This window comes from Mercenaria mercenaria, chromosome 15, assembly GCF_021730395.1.
Source record: "Mercenaria mercenaria strain notata chromosome 15, MADL_Memer_1, whole genome shotgun sequence".
Taxonomy (NCBI): domain Eukaryota; kingdom Metazoa; phylum Mollusca; class Bivalvia; order Venerida; family Veneridae; genus Mercenaria; species Mercenaria mercenaria.
The window spans coordinates 57,897,502-57,916,249 of record NC_069375.1 but is presented as its reverse complement, the minus strand read 5'-3'; the positions used below and the strand labels follow the sequence as shown (position 1 = coordinate 57,916,249).

Genomic DNA, 18,748 nt, shown 5'->3' with positions numbered 1-18,748 from the left:
CTATATGGCTGTATTAAAAACTGATTTCAAAACAATTTTACACAAGACTAGTGTTCCATGGATGACCTCTATTATATTCCTTTAAACAGTTTTGATTCAGCAAAAAACATGGCCCCAAAGGACTCAATCAAATCGAGTCTGATAATTAATAATCTCTTCTTTCAAAGGATCTTTTTACAGATTTTATTAACTATAACAACAGTAATCTTTAAGTGCCTTGTGGCGGCTGTAAAAAATCTCCCCGTACTTTGATTCAGTGTATTTTCTGGTCCTTTGGGATCATGGAGTCCATTCAACATATGTGTAATAGAGTTCCGTATAAGCTAGTGCTAGGAGGCGTGAGAGGTTTTGCACATTTCATTACCTCTCATGAACTCACAGCACACAGACGCGTGCACCACACACACACACACACACACGCACACGCACACACAAAGCCAACACATTAGGACAAAACAAGCAAATAGGAACACATTGGGGCACCGCCTTGGAACGGTCAGTGGCAAAAACACCACTGGGGAGCTTAAACCGGTTTATGGTTCGCACCCAACCTCACTCTTACCCGCACCATGTTCCAAAGACACGTCTAACAAAATCAATCATTATATCTAAATATCATATAAACATAAATTCTACTCATTACAATATCAGCCAAAGCAAAAAGCATAATATTGTCATGCGTATTCCGCTGTTTACATTTGTAAGACTGCAACATGATTTCACACCTGAACATCATAATGTTAGCCGTAGCCGAGACTGAAAGAGGAAGAACATTTTTTATTTAGAACTACTTACTGTTGACATTTCGACCAATATACGGTGCTACTAGAGCCCCAATTATTCCACCGACGACCACACCAAGTGGCCCTAGAGGCGCACCCATTGCAGCACCTACAGCACCTCCAGCTGTTGCAGAAATACATACAGCCTGAAATACAAAATATGGGATGTTGAAATCAAATATTCCAATAAAAATTTCATTAATTTTGTATTATTTTACTAGGCACAGTTGTCTGCTGTTTCTTGGTCATTGTGAAAAAGCTATTCCAGTCTTACAATAGACCTTTAGTTAATTCATTTTGAATAAATAATAGCTGGTTAATGCATAAATAAATTAGGTGAGTTGGAAACTGGACATTCTTTATGTCAGAAATTGTCAGAAGTGAGTTAAACATTCATAAAAAGGAATTAAACATTTGCCAGAAAGGAGTTGAAAATTTGTCAAAAAGAAGAACATTGGTCAGAAAGGAGATGAACATTCACCAGAAAGGAGTTGAACACTCTATGAAGGAATAAAAATTTACGAAGAACTAGCTGAACAATCACCTGAAAGGAACTGAGGTCAAGCACTTGCCAGAAAGGAGTTAGAATTCATAGAAAAGAGTAAACATTCGCTAGAAAACAGATGAAAATTCGTCAAGTATGTGTTGATCACTCTCTAATAATGAGCTGTACATTTATCAGAAAGAAGATTGTCATTTGTCAAAGAGTAATTGAACATTCTCCAGAAAGAGGATGATAATTCGTAAGACTTCTTTCATTCTTCCTAAATGGTACATGTGTATAAACTAATAAAGATTAATTTTTCATATTAATCTCATTTATTATCGCTTAATTGACCTGGTCAACTATTTATTATTAAGCTTGCCCTAATGTGTCGTCTACACTCCATAAACTTGACAATGCATGCAAGTCACGTGACATATAGGTATAAATGTAAGCAACACAGTCTTCTGTCCTCTTTCAATACCGGTAAATCGAAGCTCATCCACCGCACCCCAATAGCTTTTTATATTACTAGTAGTTATACTGGTTTGTAAATGTATATGAAAAATGAAAGTCCAAATTTCTGCCGTTGAGATCTTGTATATTTCAGTTTGTTTCTCCGTAATGTATGGCAAATCCGGCATCTCTTGACACTATCGTTGTTATACAAGACGGGTGGGTTTATTTTGCTGGATCTCGCAAAAACATAATCTGCATACCGAAGCCGACCATAGTAGACCAGTAAAATAAAAAAAATGTGGAAAGTCCACAGGTCGCTCAACACGACAAAAACGAAAGACTCATGGAATAAATATAGCAGTGCTTAATACTTAACAGTCTAACAGCTTGGAGGAACTGAAGCAACGAGACATTGGTATACCATTGTTATTGTCGATCTAGCACAATATGCTGAACTGAAGCTGAAAGATTTTATAATTTGATTAAGTTTCTACGGGTTTATGATAACGGAGTGACTTTAATATCCATATGGTTCCTTTTACAAGGAGATGATGACTAAAACACGAAGCTTGAAAGCAGTTTATGCGGGGAAGTGACTTTAATACTCACAAGGTTCCATTTACGAGGAGATTATGACTACAACGAAGCTTGAAAGCAGTTAATGCTGGGTGATTTACAAATAAATATATGTTACTTTGTATTTTAACGCATACTATATACAATGTCGTTATTTTTTAGCTGTAAGAATATATTGTTAATGAGTTATGTTTCATTCAGATGTCTATATATTTCATAACCGTGCAATTATCATAGATAAACATAATTTAGAATATTTTCTGTCATGACGGCGGAAAACTTTTACGTATGGGGGCGACCAGGCGTGCACATGCATTCATTGTACCCGCTTTAAAGCAGCAAGGATTTCACATAATAGATACATTTGTTTTACCCCGTGAGTGTCGTCTGTAAGTGGATAACAGTTTGTAGGGTTCAAAAAATTATTTCCGGGGTTCTAAAATTATCTTTCAATGGGTTAAATGAGCTTTAAAGTACTTGCTAGATTAGCTTTGACTAAAGCGGTCTTTAATACCTCCTATTTTGTTAGGCCATTATGTAGCAAACCAGTATAGTTTCATGTTGCACTGGTGGTTGGATTAAAATGTACTGCGGTGTACCTTGCGGTTATATCAATCGCCGAGCGTCGGCAAAAGAAGTATTAGTAATGCTTTGCGGTTGTATCTAGCGCCGTGTCAATGAGTAGCAAAGCAGTATACCAGCATGATTGCACTGGTGGTTGGATAAACAGGTACTGCGGTGTACCATGCGGTGGTTGGATAAACAAGTACTGCGGTGTACCTTGCGGTTAAATCAGTCGCCGAGCGGCGGCGAGAGTAGCACTAGCAATGCTTTGTATCTGGCGGTGTTTATGCAGTGCACAGTTATTACAGATATGACGCCAAACAGCTTCGTTAGTGCAACAGGGGTTGGGGCTTCCTGGGGTTTTGTAAAGTCCGATCTTGGTCGCTCCTATGCGTATGTCTTTCCATAGTTATAATCTGTGGATCGAACAAACTTCATTAGTGTTGTCTGATGAGGTTTATCACGTCCGTCATGACCATATTCCGCCATTCATATTTTCAATTATAATCTTGGAAATACTTTGTAAAAGTAAACTTGATGGAGTAATTTATATGCGGCAATGTAATAATTGTTATTAGAAATATGAGCTATCACATGTCGTTTTTGTCATTGGTATTTATTCAATTGAGTCCTAGAATAATACGTTATTTTCATATCTGTATTCATTTTTTAATATCTTACTGGTTTGTTTAGTTACTACTGATATTAAAAATGATTTTAATTCTTATTTTTCGAGAAATAAACAAATCGGCGAAACATTAAATTGTATTTTCTTGTAGTTTTTGAAATCGAAAGTAGATCGTCTATGTTTGGCTGCTTTCACGAAACGAAACAACTTTTTTATGAAAAGATTTAAATAAGAGGTAATTTAACCGTAAACTTCAATGTCAGATACTGCCAATTGCTGCTAAATGTCTTCGTATCATCACAATTTGTAAAATATATTGTTGAAACTGGAGAAAAGTGTAATAATATTCGGATATAATATTTTGGGTAAATATCGAGCTGTGTTATGAAATTTTAAGAAAAAAAAACTAAAAACAAACTGCAACTGGTAGACTATACTGTCAGTACATCAATCATTAGCCGACTCAGGCCCTTCAGGCCTTTGATTTTCAGTTTCTTATGTTCATACAAAGGTTGACTAATCTGCAAAAGTGCGTGGAATTCAAGAACTGATGCTTTGAAGGGATAAATAAATTTTGAAGCCTGTACACAGACTAGTTAGATTCACATTATATTTAGAATGACCTTTGTATATGGACCTGTTATTTATTAATTGTATCATAGCTCGGTGTTTTTTCTTAACAAATTTGGTGCAGGTAAATCGTATACACTGACTACAGGGTGCGGTAACTAAAAGTGTGCAGGTATTTAATACCCGCACGCTAGTTACCGCACTGTTGGATAGGTAAGTATGCCAACGTGTCTGGAACAGTAGACAGCGAAGGGTATTTTATTGAATTTCTGCTCTCACATTGGTTTATTTTACCTGGGCTTTACACATTTGTAAAGCAAGGATTTTAAGTACTCACTGAACTGCTGTATATGGCAATGAGGAACGCCTACAACTACCATATATGGAAGGCTATGATACAAAACAGAAAGAACATTAAAACTCTCGGGTAAACGATTTATACTCGGGGGGCTACGCCCCCTCGTACAAATCGTTTACCCTTGAGTTTCAATGCTCTTTCTATTACTTATTGTGTATCAAATTATCATTTAGTTTCTTGTAAAGTACGACAATGTATGAAACGTACGAAAATTTATGAGGTATTGATGCCTTATTCATTAATGTGTATCGCTTCAACTTCTGGCAGTGGATGACCAACCTTTCTATGTACTGGACTTGATTAAAGTTGATTAGCATTGTTCATCTAATTCAAACATGTTTACGTCTTGACGGTTTTATACTCAGTTTGAGCTCATATGGTAAGGAAATGTAGACATACTCGACATGAACATGTAGTTATGGGTCATTGCTACCTATCTTTTGTGACATAGATCGGATACCTGGGTAGCTTTATGTTAAAAAGAAGCCATAGAAAGTGATCAGATAGTGGCGAGCTTAAAATAATCGCTCTAACTGAACCACATCTTGATGCTTTTCAACTTGGTTTCAGCCCCATTCCACTGAAACATATTAAACATGTAAAATGCAGGAATATATCCTGAATACAGTTTGAAATCTGGAGTAGTTCTAGAGGCTAGTGTAGGTCATTCATTGATGCTTGGTAGCAGAAGTTCATAATTTAGTGCTCAACATGCTGGGTACCGTGTGGACCTGCAGGCAGATGTATTCAATGTAATATTTATTTTCTAATAGTCAATGAATAGACTTCCAAGCACAGGTGTTGAGGACAGGTAGTTCTATTCAAATAGAGAAAAGTGGAAACTTGAACGGTAGTGGAAATACATGCTACCGTCCACGCCCTCTGGCCCCAGGTTGAACAGAACTCAACATTTACACATGCTAAAAGTACAAAAAGCAATTTAGAGACATCCGCAGATGTATTCAAACGGCGGTGAACATGGAACCTTCAATGATACACGTGTTGAGGCGTGTAATTCCACGAGGAGCGGCGTTTGGTCCCCAGATAAAACAATGGGTTTGTCCCAAACGAGAAAACAATGGGCAGAACTAAACAAACCGGAATTTAGGAAGGGGATCCGAGGTTATGGAGCCTGCGTATCACAGGAACTGTCAAAAGACAAAATCAAAAAGCAGGCACCATATCCAAGGGGTGATTATACAATACCCAAGGCTATGAAAGCGGGGGTATTGGAACCACCCAGGCCAAAATTGGCATGTTGAGAAACTTAACAGTACCAATAACACGACATAAAAGTCGTGCTGAACGATCTGAGAAGATGGAATTATAACAGCCCTGGTTGAATGTACGGGGAGACTTTGTACGGCCGCCACACGGCACAAACAACGCTGCTGTGATAATAAAATAGATGAAAGTGGAAACTTCACAGGTCGCCCAACACGACAAAAACGAAAATGTTTCAGGCTCTGTTTGATTGAGCCTGTTCATGGACGGTAGTGGAAATGCATGAAACAAAAAAAAAAACACAACAACAAAAAAAAAAAAACAACAACAACCCCCCCCCCCCCCCCCCCAAAAAAAAAAAACCCCAAAAAACAAACAAACAAAAAACTTCATTACATTGTGGCAAAAAAGTCACATGTCGTATAGGTACGTTTTGCTTGCTTACGTTCTTTGCTCCAGACGGTATTCTTACCTTTTTACACTTGTTATATTCCTAAAAATATATTTCCAACTAGGTCCTCAGTTTAAAATATGCAGAACAAATAGGTACAGTCAAAAGCTTTATCAATGTCCAAATGACTAAATAAAACACTATCATAGGATAAATTATTATCGTGTCTTTCTTTACGTCAAAAAGTTCCAAGTTGATGTCATAAAAGGATTATCAAATTACTCTAATAACTATAGACTTAACACTTAATCACAATTATAAGCAATACAACATTGCAGCATTGGCCAGGAGAATAACCCTGGACGCTGAGCTGCGGGCAGTCAGCTTTTCATGGGGCAAAGCAAAGAAAAAGGCAGAAAACAGAGACGACTGGAAGACAGTGGTGAAGGCCCTATGCCCACCCGAGGGCGAAGATGAATAAGTAAGTAAGTAAGTAAGTTCATACGGTCGAAAGTAATAGAATGGTCATATTTATACATTATGCAATGTGGAACGCCTACAACTACCATATACGGATGGCTATGATACAAAACAGAAAGAGCATTACAACTCTCGAGTAAACGATTAATACTCGGGGGCTACGCCCCCTCGTACAAATCGTTTACCCTCGAGTTTCAATGCTCTTTCTATTACTTATTTCACATTTATTCAAATCGTAAATGTTTCGTTTTCTATATTTTATGCATTACTCAATTTTGTTTTTTACAACATGCTTTTCGAAGTGACGAAAGGACATCACAACCGCAATAGGATGATTACAGTGTCTATTTCAGGTAATCAAACTGATAAAAAAATAATTATCAAAATTTTTCGCCTTTTTGATATTCATTCACAGATACACCATATCTCATTATTCAAGTTCGGGTTCTTCAAGATAAATATTTCGGTTCTGACTCAAAGTTGACCTACGGGGCATTCGTACCATGTCCGTAAGCAATCATTGTCATTAAGAACAGCTTATGGAAAACTAAGCTTCTTTAGTGTGTGTAACTGATTAATTTTATTTATCATTTTATCATTTTATGTTAATATGCGTTATGCAGATTTTTACAAAAAAAGAATTCTTGTACTTTTTGTCTAGTATTATTTATCAAGTTAAACAAGATAATACTAAGATAATACTAAGTTTAGAAAATAGACTGTTTCGATGTCATCATTGTTAGGTATTGAAATAACTAAAAAATAAAGGATTACAGACATGTCTTAACATTTCACTTGAACGTCATTACGTTTTAAGATAATTGTGTTTTAAATGGCCCATTGGGTAGTTATGACGACATGTATCATTTGACACTTTTCCTACATCTCTATTTGCCGAACACAGTAACTTAATATACCTTATACAGCGTAGCAGATTTGCTTTTGATTTTTATGATCGTCGTTTGAAAGAATGAAACGTAATTTGATTTTGCATTTTAATTTGTTAGTAAGTAAAATCATATCAAAGTGATTTTGTCTTTGCAAGAAATTTCAGTAACATTAATAGTTATTCATTGTATTACCAAGTTTGGAAACGTATGTCATCAGATTCCTGGTGATGTTTCTTTTGTTTAATTTGCATTTCTTATGCGGAGCATTACAAAAAAAGAGAAGAAAATGATTTCGTGTCAATTCATGAAATAATATCAGAGAATAAAATAGCTAAGCTTTTTTCTCTCGAATTCTTTTATTGTATAATCAAATAAGGAATACAATTTGTCACAAATTTGTCTTTCACACATACTGTTACACAAAATAAATTCTTCTTGGCTGGAGAAATGTGAAATCTGTCTTCAAAGTTGGCCCAATATAACATCCTTATAGGTAATTATACATTCGCCTCAAACACAGTTCTCGAAGAAATTCCTTCAAGTTCCTCAAAAATAAAAGAAATCAATACAGTTGTGTATATCGGAAAGGGAATAAGACTGCATAAATACACGTTGTGTCACGTTCGTTCCTTTTAATATCACTAACATTACATATAAACACAACGGCCTCGACGTCATAAACGTAACGTAATACAGAAGACGCCACGTAAGAAAGGCGGCAAATGAACGTCAATACTTTACATACTGGGTGCCGCGAAAGTTATAAGGATATCTACAGTTCTGAAAGTTTCTACCCCACTATTCCTTTATCGAAAGTTCTCTTTTTGGAACTTAAACAGCCACAGTCACTTTATGAAATAGCACAAATTTCTAAAATTGCAATGTCTCTTTATACTGTTTGTCACGCGAATATTTCACTGATAACTGGAAAAGTAACCGCATTTCTGTAGTAAGCAAGTCTACAAGATAGAATAAGCTCCGCTTATTATATCATATTTCAATATTGTTTCCGTATGTAAGATATATACATATGTCTATAGAGAGAGTGTGAGTTTATATTTTAGATGCAACACACATATTCAATATAAAAACCATCTTTCGGGTCTTGTTCTGTTTGTGTGTCAATAAGCCATCTCAATAGATCAATACATATATATTACAATGACAATATATATATATTACAATTGTGGCGAGGATAGGATTATTTTAAAACTGAGGATTAATTGATTTTGTGACAATGGAAAATTTACCTGCGTTTCCCAAATTTGATGTATTCACTGAAGAAAATTCCCTAGGTGTTCCGTGGAACAAACTGGTAGATGAATTGGAAAATTTTTTGTTGGGCTAGGTATAAATACAAGAAAAAATGAAAACAGGCACTTTTACTGCGCTGTGCTGGAGATGATGTATAAGACATTTATGACACATTAAATCTGCCTGGAGAGAGTGAAAATTACGATGAAACAAAAGCTGAACGTACGAACTACTTCAAACCTAGAAAAAACACTCGGTTTGAAGTTTTCGAATTCAGGAATATTAAACAATTGCACGGTGAAACGATTAACCATTATGTTACTAGATTGCGACGAAAAGCTAAAGACTACATTTTCGGACACTGAGTCAGAAATTAAAAGCCAGATCATACAATAGGGTTATTATAACAGTAGCTTGTTCTGGGATGCAGTATTCGGCTCGAGTGGATTTTACCAGATCGGATCTCAGGAGGCGCGCAAGCGCCGAGTGTGATCCGACCTTGCAAAATCCACGGGAGCCGAATACAAATTCCCAGATCAAGATACTGTTATAATGACCATTTTACTATATATACCTTTACCGTTTTGTTCTTGAACGAAATCTTCAATGTTTATCGATATCAAATGGAACTTAAAGTTTTTTATGTGCGCTGTTTATAAATATGTGTCGGGTCATGCATAATAATAAAACTAGTCCGGCAGCATACAATACGGAATGTACAATACGGAATTTAAAAGATACAGTACGGAATTTTTGTCTGTCTGTTCATATTTTATTGTGAAATACAAGCCGAGTTTTTACAGAATATATATAGGTATATAATAAAGGGTGTTATTTCGTAAAAAATGAGAATGCGGTGTTTACAAGATTCAGAATAATCACTTAATGACTTACAATGATGACAATGATGAGAACAATGGACTCAAGCAACAAGTATGTCAAAGGACACTAGTAGTCAGCAGGTAGTGCGTGTAAAAAGCAATCCACATGTTAGTCGGAAATCAAAGGGACTCGTACCACAACGTTTGCAACAACGTTCTAGTCGTAACTGTGGAGGAAAATACCCACATATATCACGTTGCCCCGCACTTGGAGCAGAATGTAATTATTGCCATAAAAAGAACCATTATATATCGGTTTGTAGAAAACGTAAGAAGCTGGCGACATTGATCGAGTATTAACAACCGGATTTAGAAGTTTTAACAGATGAATACGCGACGGATTGCAATTCTGATTAATGTGATGTGCTCTTTGGATTTATGTCAGATGGAAAAAAAGTGCCAAAGAAAAAGATAAAATCAGATGGCGAAGATGTGAATGTTTTGATTGATAGCGGGTCATCAATCAATATTGTTAGTGAAGTTGTCCTTGAGAAAATGAAAAAAAGTCACCAGAAATCAAGAAAACGACCACAAAAACGTTCGCATTTGGACAGAAGTATACCAAAAACCAAATTTACCGGGAGATAATCAAAACAGAGAAAAATGTTAGTCCGACGGTGGATGATATAATCTTAACGTCAAATGGCGCAAATTGTTTTCGCGTGTCGATCTGTACAAAGCTTTCCATCAAATTGAACTGGATGAGTCATCACGTGTAATGACAACGTTTCAGACACAATTTTGACTTTTTCGGTATAAACGTTTAAATTTTGTAGTGTCAGCAGCACAGATTCTGTTCCAAAATGAGCTTCGCAAAGCACTTCAGAGTCTGACAGGTGTGTTAAACATTGCTGACGATATCGTATGCTACGGCAAAACGCGTGAAGAAGATATCAATCTGCAAGCATTACTTCAACGTCTGCAAGAACGGAACCTGACATTGAACAAGAAAAGATGTTCGTTAGGAAAGTTTTATGGGTACGTGTTTTCGGAATCGAGTATTTCACCTGATCCTGACAAGGTAGATGCAGTAAAAAGCATTGACAGACCAAAATCTGTATCCGAAATCCGTTCATTTCTTGTTCTCACAAGCTGTTTGTCTAAGTTCATAGATAGCTATTCAGTCCTAACGTAACCATTACGACGACTTACACATCAGGATGTAAAATTCGAATGGAATGACGATCAGGAAAAATCATTCACTTCACTAAAAATGGCATCGACTAGTGACAAAGTCATAATGTATTTTGACCCGAGCAAAGAAACTCGAGGGCGCAGCGCAAAACTATACCAACTACATTTTGCACTTCTTTTAGGAGAAGGAAAAAACCTTTTCTTTTATTCTTTATTCAATATTCTGAATTAAGTTTTGGAATCAAAATACATAGTGATTCAATATATACATATATGTTGTTGTTTTATATATTCTTGTACAGTGATTTATGAGGCAGAATTTGACTTGGAATAGTTTTGCGTTGAAAATAGACTTTATATTTTACAATTGTTTGTGCAAAACTATTCTAAATAAAGTTGAACTACTTTTGCACTGATATTCTCAGCAAAATACATTTGATGTCACAGTGCAAAACTATTCTAAGTTACCTTATAGCTTAATTTTGATGTTCTTTTTCAGTCAGAATTTCATACTTAGATCAAATTAACAAAGATAATGTCTAACAAATGTTATTTGTTAAATATAGTAGACAACATTTTACATAATATAACCAGAAACTGCTTTATTTGAAGGGCATGCCCTACAACAGAGAGCACTTAATCATCTTCAGAAACCATGATTAAATGAAGCTTTGACCTAAAAGGAATAAGGAAAAAAAATCCAACATCATCTAGCCTTGTACATAACAAACAACACATTATGAATTTACGGAGCCACAGTAGCACTCGAATTTGCTGCGAAAACCACGACATTTATTTTTTTATCGTGGTGATTCTATAGGCACCTGTATCATGAATACAAAAGACAACTTTGAAAATTTCCACTAAACATTCCAACAATAGCATGTACAACTCATGTTTTGTTGGTATCACACTGTTGTTGTACACTTTTTGGTTTTGGATGGAAGCGATTTATTATAAATGGACGCAATTCCTTTATATATGTAATATGTTGCCCCAAACAGAATATTTCAATATAATGATAATGTTCTTCTTTAAAAGTGTAAATATTTCCTATTTTACGTTTATCTAGCTCATAATATACGTTTGCAAATGATCTGCTAAAAGTAGGATATGCCCCTTTAAAGATAGATTTTTGTACATGAGGATCTTTCTTGTTTGTGGGATACCAGATTGTTACATAAACTGTAATTAGGGTTGAAAACCTATACCTGTAACAATAGAATGATCCCTATAAATCCTGCACAATATTTCAAATGATGAAATGCATTTTTCTTCTAATTGTTTTCTTACGCTTCAATACAGATTTTTTTTGTATGTCATTGTAATATGCAATTATAAATCGTTCGCAATAATTCAAATAATTGCATGTTTGATACTATGATTTTTCTTCATTAAAATGCTTCAATACAGAAAACCTTTTTTGTAACTTGTATCATTGCAGCTTTTTCGAGTTCCACAATGCATGAGGACCGTAACTGTTCAAATAAACAATTATATTAATATGTTGTCGTTTTAATTATCATGCAGAAGTATAAATCCCACACGGTAATTGAAACATGTTTGATAATTATGACTATTCTTCATTTAAACGTTTCGATAATGAAACTCTTTTTCTACAACATTACAACATGCACTTAAATCATTGACACCCTTTCTGATTTCCTGAGGATGCATGAGGACTGTTATATCAATCAAACAATGATATAAACACAAACATAATTGCTTCTTTTAAAATACCCTGCAGGAGTTGTATCCTCATATGTACAATATCTCTGTCTTTAAAAATCCAAACTGTTCAAGCAATAGACACTATCAAAATTATATTAACATGACATGCTTCTTGTCCTATTTCAGTTTGTGTAAAAATAGTTAAATACACAAGTGTAATATTATAAATTCTAACATGATCCGATTCATTTTTCCATTAACAAAGAAGGCAGAAAACAGTGAATTATTATACAACAAATCACTGTTCTGACGTCACAGTTATTACGTTATGGCTTCAAACGGCATAGCGGCGCGCTTGAAAAGAAACCGACTGAAAACGGGCAAGTATTTAATGAATGTCATCAAGGATGTACTTAAAAATCCTTGGTACCGTGTTAGAATCGAAATATTATATCTCATTTAGTGATTTGCTCTTGAATAATTCATTGTTGTTCAGATGCTAATTATTATATCACTCGGGCTGCGCCATTGTGATACAATTCCTTCTCATCTGAACTCTAAACAATGATTTATTCAACGATCAAATCACTGGGTGAGATATATTATTTCTTAAGTAAAAGTAAGACTCCTTTTGAGTATATAACTTCTAGTTATTTTCTCAAAAGTGCCAGAAATCATAAATTTATTTTTTGTTTAAGCGGAATTTTGTGTTTACATAAAATGTTTTGACTGCTTCAGAAACAGAGATGATGTTTTAATACAATTTATTTTACTAGTCATCTTTTTGTATAAAGTAATTTTTTAAGTCTGATAAGAAATTTACATGGATTCATAAAAAATAATTTTCATGCACTGCTGTAGATAAACAATTAAAGCGATTTGTTGAGGTTTAGCCTTGTCAAATTACAATAATACAATTTGAAAATACACAACCAGCAAGACTTAGAGCTATACTGTGTCTTTTCACTTGCTATTTATATATTATATCTTCACATACTAAAATGATTATATTTTGTTGATAATATCCTCAATGTAAATAAAATTTATCCCAATATATAATACCTGTTGGAAACAGAAGCATCTTTTGAAAACTGAACAGGCTGTGTCAGTAATTCTTACAGTCACATTATTCTTATAATCCAGTGAGCTCCATTCTTTGACAGTGAAATCTAAGCAATAATCTATCAAAATGCTTTATTTTGTTCAAATTCAAATCAAGAGCTGAGGGACCTGGCTCTGTTACCATTTAAAGATGTGAAGTTTCAATGCAATGGTTGTTGAACTACTTTTAAAAACTAACGAAGACACGATTGTGTGAAGTTTCAATCCAATTTGTATCCTATTTATGAAATAAATAATGCAAACTCCAGAAAGAGGCATACATTTGTTAAAATGCAAGTTAGAATAATATACCCTTGACTACACATGAAGGCCGTGATTTTTAAGTTTAAAAGCAATAAAAATATTCTTAATTGAGTGTACAAGTATAAAAAATACCCCTCGGTGACTAGAAGTGCTCCCCTTAATTCAAAGAAACATATTATTGTTCTTCATCTGAAAAACTGTTTTCAATAACTGAAGGACTTACAAATAGTTATCCTGAGATTTTCTAAATGCAGTGCAACCTTGCAAGATGTGAATATAGGCTATTATAGCCTATGTTACTTCTATCAGTCTATTATGGGAGATCAAATGGATATTAGTATGAATCCTGGTCATAATACATTCATGGAACTTTTAAACTGCAACTTGTAAAAGGTGTCTTTTAAAAGATGTCAACAAAAGCACCACCTAGCGGGGTGTATGCTCGACTTTTCTCAGTGTTGGATAGTATAAGGGGTATCAAGTTACTAGTATAAAGAGAATGCCATGATATTTTGTATATGACTGTGTTAAAAAAAATGGGAGTAGGGGAGGGGTTTCGAGCAAGTGTGGGGTAAGGATCAAGTAAGGGGATAAAGAGTTAGTAAAAACCATTCAAAGTTTCAAGGGGATACCTTTGATAATGTTTGAGAAATATTTCAATTAACTTCAAAAATAGTGCAAATTCATATGTACTAATTAGAAACAAGGGCAGATCACTCCAGATATACAGGGTACAGGGTAATGTGCTATGTCACTATGGTATGCCCTTGTGATAGTGAATAACTATTCAAAGTTTCAAGTGAATACCTTTGATAGTCTGTGAGAAATTGACTCGCACGAAAACTTAACCAACGCAGACGTTGACGATCAGGTTATGACAATAGCCAGACTTTTTTTCTTCGAAAAGTCGAGCTAAAAATCTTGACATGAGCCTTTTGTAGAGGAGATTATGTGAGTGTAAGGAACGACAACTCTTCCTGGAGATTCAGTAATGAGAGCGGGTGATCTAATTACACGCATCTGAATGACTACCTGTGCTGCAATCAAAGACTCATACAGCAAAGGATTTATCATTTTGCTTCTAACATGTTAAGTTAGTGTCTTTTTACCCTATTTACAGTGTGGTACTACATTTTAATGCTCATGATATAACTACCACAAAATAGTCTGGCCGTCTTGTGTGACTCTACATTTCTTCTATATGGGGCAAAATACAAATCGTGTTAGAATATACTACATACAGTATTTGAGTACCAAATAAATTATGCATTCAATATGATTTGAATACTATTCTAGTTTCTTTTTGACAAAACATATTATTTTGAAAAAAATAGCAGTTTTTATTTTCATATATTATTTAAACTGTTTTATACTCAAATTAATAAAATTAATGTTACAGGTTATCTTTAGACATAATTTGATATGCTTATACGAATGTTGTTATGTCATAAACCATTTTTTCAGTGCAAAACTATTGCAAGATGAGATAGAATAGTGTTGTGCAATGAATTTCTTACTATAGACTTTTGCACGTTACAGTGCAAAACTAGTCTAACTCAATCTTGGAATAGTTTTACAATACAAATTTAATCATTTTGAGATAGACTATTTTCTATTTTTATTAAAATCAAAGAAAATAGTTAAGATATAACCAAATTTTTTACACAGTATAAATTATGTACAAACATTGTGAAAAATATAAAAATATCATTTTCGCCAAAATATGTAGTTTTGCGCTGAGCCCTCGAACTGAACTCTGGGTAGACGGCAGCCCGGTATGCTGTTCAGGAATACTTATTCAGAAAGGAAAAATAGTGTCGTATGGAAGCAAAGGTTACAATTCAGTACAAGCGCGCTATTCGCAAACAGAGAGAGAAGCTTTAAGTGCTGTTATCATGATTCAACATTTTCAATTGTACTTATTCGGCAAGCAGTTCAAACTGATAACGGATCACGCTGCACTTCAATCAATTTTCAACAACGTAATGAATATACAGTCACTAAGATGAGATTGTTGGCGTTTGAAGTTGTTAACGTATGATTTCCAGACGATGTATAGACCAGGACATTTAATGATCTCAGATTATCTTTCCAGACATTCGCACGCGAGACACGCGACCAACACAGTATCCGAACAATATATCAGTTTTGTCACTGAAAACGCTTTGCCAGTTGAATTGAAGCTATCAGACGTAGCTAAAGCTACTAAATCAGACTGTGTATTAAGTTTTGTCGAGAATGCAATAGAAACAAATGACTGGAAAAATCAAAAATGCCAAACCGATGACAGTTTTCGTTTATATGAAAATTTACACAAGAATCAAGAACTTGCAGTTGCATATACCGATGAAGGATATGTGTTGTTACGAGGTACACAGCTTTGTATATCGGAAACTTTGCAAAAACAAACAGTGTTACTTTCGCACTAGGGTCACCAAGGCTAATCAAAGTGCAAAGGATTACTTTGGGAATATTGTTGGTTCCCGCATGTGGATAAAATGGTTGAAGAAGCATGCAAATCATGCATTGTGTGCCAAGCTGCATCATCAGGATGTACTCCAGATCAGATCAAACCAACACCTCTGCCACGAGATGTGTTTTCTGAAGTCAGTTGTGACTTCTGTGGACCATTCCCGAACGGGTACCTGATATAAGTAGTAATATGCGATTATAGTCGTTTTCCAATAGTTGAGACAGTATGGTCAAAATCCATAGAAACTGTCATGCCGCGTTTTGAATCAATATTTCCGATATTTGGATATCAAGACGTACTAAGAACGGATAATGGACCTCCATTTCAGAGTCGTGCTTTCAAAGAATATGCTGATGAGTCGGGTTTTAAACAGAAACGAGTTACTCCATGAGGGCCTCCGTGGCCGAGTGGCTAAGGACGCTGACTTCAAATCACTTGCCCCTCATCGATGTGCGTTCGAGCCTCACTCGGGGCGTTGAATTCTTCATGTGAGGAAGCCATCCAGCTGGCTTACGGAATGTCGGTGGTTCTACCCAGGTGCCCGCTCATGATGAAATAATGCACGGAGATGGGCACCTGGAGTCTTCCTCCACCATTATAGCTGGAAAAAGTCGAAATATGACTGATCATGTGTCGGTGCGACGTTAAACCAAATAATAAAAATAGAATTACTCCATTGCACCCACAAGGTAATGCAATAGTCGAGCGATTCATGACACCATTGCAAAAAATCAGTCAAAACCGCAATAACATCATGTCAAGATGATAAGAGAGCGTTGGATAGATATCTAATGAATTTTCGCAATTGGCCACAATCTTCAACACAAAAAGCTGAAAGTTAATAAATGTACAATCGGAAAGTGAAAACAAAATTACCATCAATGACATTTGAAAAAGAGGACACAGTTGTTTGTGACAGGGACAGTCTGTCACAATCGAAAAACAAAATTTATGCGGACAAAAACAGAAGAGCTTAGCAAAGTGCATTGAAAATTGGAGACCGTGTGTTCCTAAAACGGGAACAACGTAACAAATTTGAGACAGTGTTTGACCCTACACTTGGCATTGCCATTGGTAGGAAAGATTCGATGCTAACAGCAGGCACAGAGGAAATAAAATTACACGAGACGTGTCAAAGTTCAGGGTAGTTCAAAGTGGTCATGAACTGGCGCAGACGAAACCTGCAGATACTGTATTTGCACTACGTCAAAGATCGCAAAGGAAACGACGACCGACTAGACGTTTTGTAAATGAATAATTAGATTTATCAGCGACATTATTTGACATTTTTCTAGGCACAAGATTAGTCACCTAAATGTTGTGCCCTATTTGCTACTATAGCAGTCTAGTCAGTTAAAATTCGCTTGCTGGATTTATTATTCTTTGGACAAATGATCAGTGTGGGAAAATATTATGTTACTCTTGGGAATTATCACTTGTTTGTTTTACAATTACATTATAATAAGTTCTTGAGTGGTAGAACTCAAAACTTAACTTTTAATTTTGATAAAAAAAGTTGATTGTACACATCTTGGGGGTTTCGAGATAAAACACGAAACTGTTAGATAACGACGGAACATTCCGAGGACTTTCCCAGGAAATTTCAATTTACAGTGACATTTTAAAAGTACTTAGCTAAAGCAGATGCTTTATAAACTGTTTAGGCCTAAAGATTCTTTGTTTCCGGTAACATGCTCAAAAAATAGGGTAGGTAGGTCGGAATTTTTTTTATTATTATTATTCAGGGGGACTTTTCGGAAATTATTTTTGTGTCAAAAATGAATACAAATAAGGGTGTTATGCCTTTAGAGCATCGGGAAGTTGATTTCTAACTTCACTGGCCATGTTTACAGCAAAAAAATGCAGTGCAGTTCTGCAACATTTCGTTAAAACGTTGAAAAAAATATTCTCGAAGGTCATAAAAACATTTAGGGTCGGGCCAAAAATTTAGGGTAGGTCGGGATACCGGAACAATTTTTTATGTTTATAACAAGGGTTAATGATCTTTGCTGAAAAAGGGGAGATATTATGATAATAAAATTGTTAACTAGCTTATTTCATTAGAACAGAATTTCATGTTATGGGTACATTGTGTATATATTTTAACTTTGATTATTTTAAATAATTTATGTATTCTGATTATTGATGAGTTCTAATCTAAAGGTAAAGGAGGATGTAGTAAGCACGTCTACAAGATGGATTAAGCTCTGCCTATGATATCATATTTCATTATTGGTTCTGTATGTAAGATATATACATATTTCTATAGAGAAAGTGTGAGTTTATACTTTGGATTCAACACACTTATTAAATATATAAACCATCTTTCGGGTCTTGTTCTGTGTGTGTGTCAATAAGTTACCTTGGTACAGTCGGTCAGGGAATGCTGTTCATTTCAAAACTCACAGGCTTTCTCCTAAGTGGCTGCAGGGTTTCTCATATCCGAACTTCCTGGGGGTCTTGTTTTATCTCTACTTCCGGTGAAAAAAGATACAGTAACTCGAGGGTTGTCATGTACTTCCGGTATGACGGACTGACCTGCGTCCATGACGGTGATTTCTTTT

At 35.2% G+C, this 18,748-nt stretch overlaps 1 protein-coding gene across 2 annotated transcripts in view; it reads right to left on the bottom strand.

The window, feature by feature from the left end:
• Positions 1-759: 759 nt before the first annotated feature.
• LOC123555780 (uncharacterized) overlaps positions 760-18,748 on the bottom strand; it is a 58,989-nt gene continuing 41,000 nt past the window's right edge. The window contains exon 9 of one of the 2 annotated variants that reach the window (XM_053525338.1): positions 760-928. In XM_053525338.1, coding sequence (XP_053381313.1) covers positions 788-928 — 141 coding nt within the window. In that variant the 3' untranslated portion in view covers positions 760-787. The remainder of the gene's footprint in view (positions 929-18,748) is intronic. The other variant, XM_053525340.1, reaches the window with a different exon arrangement.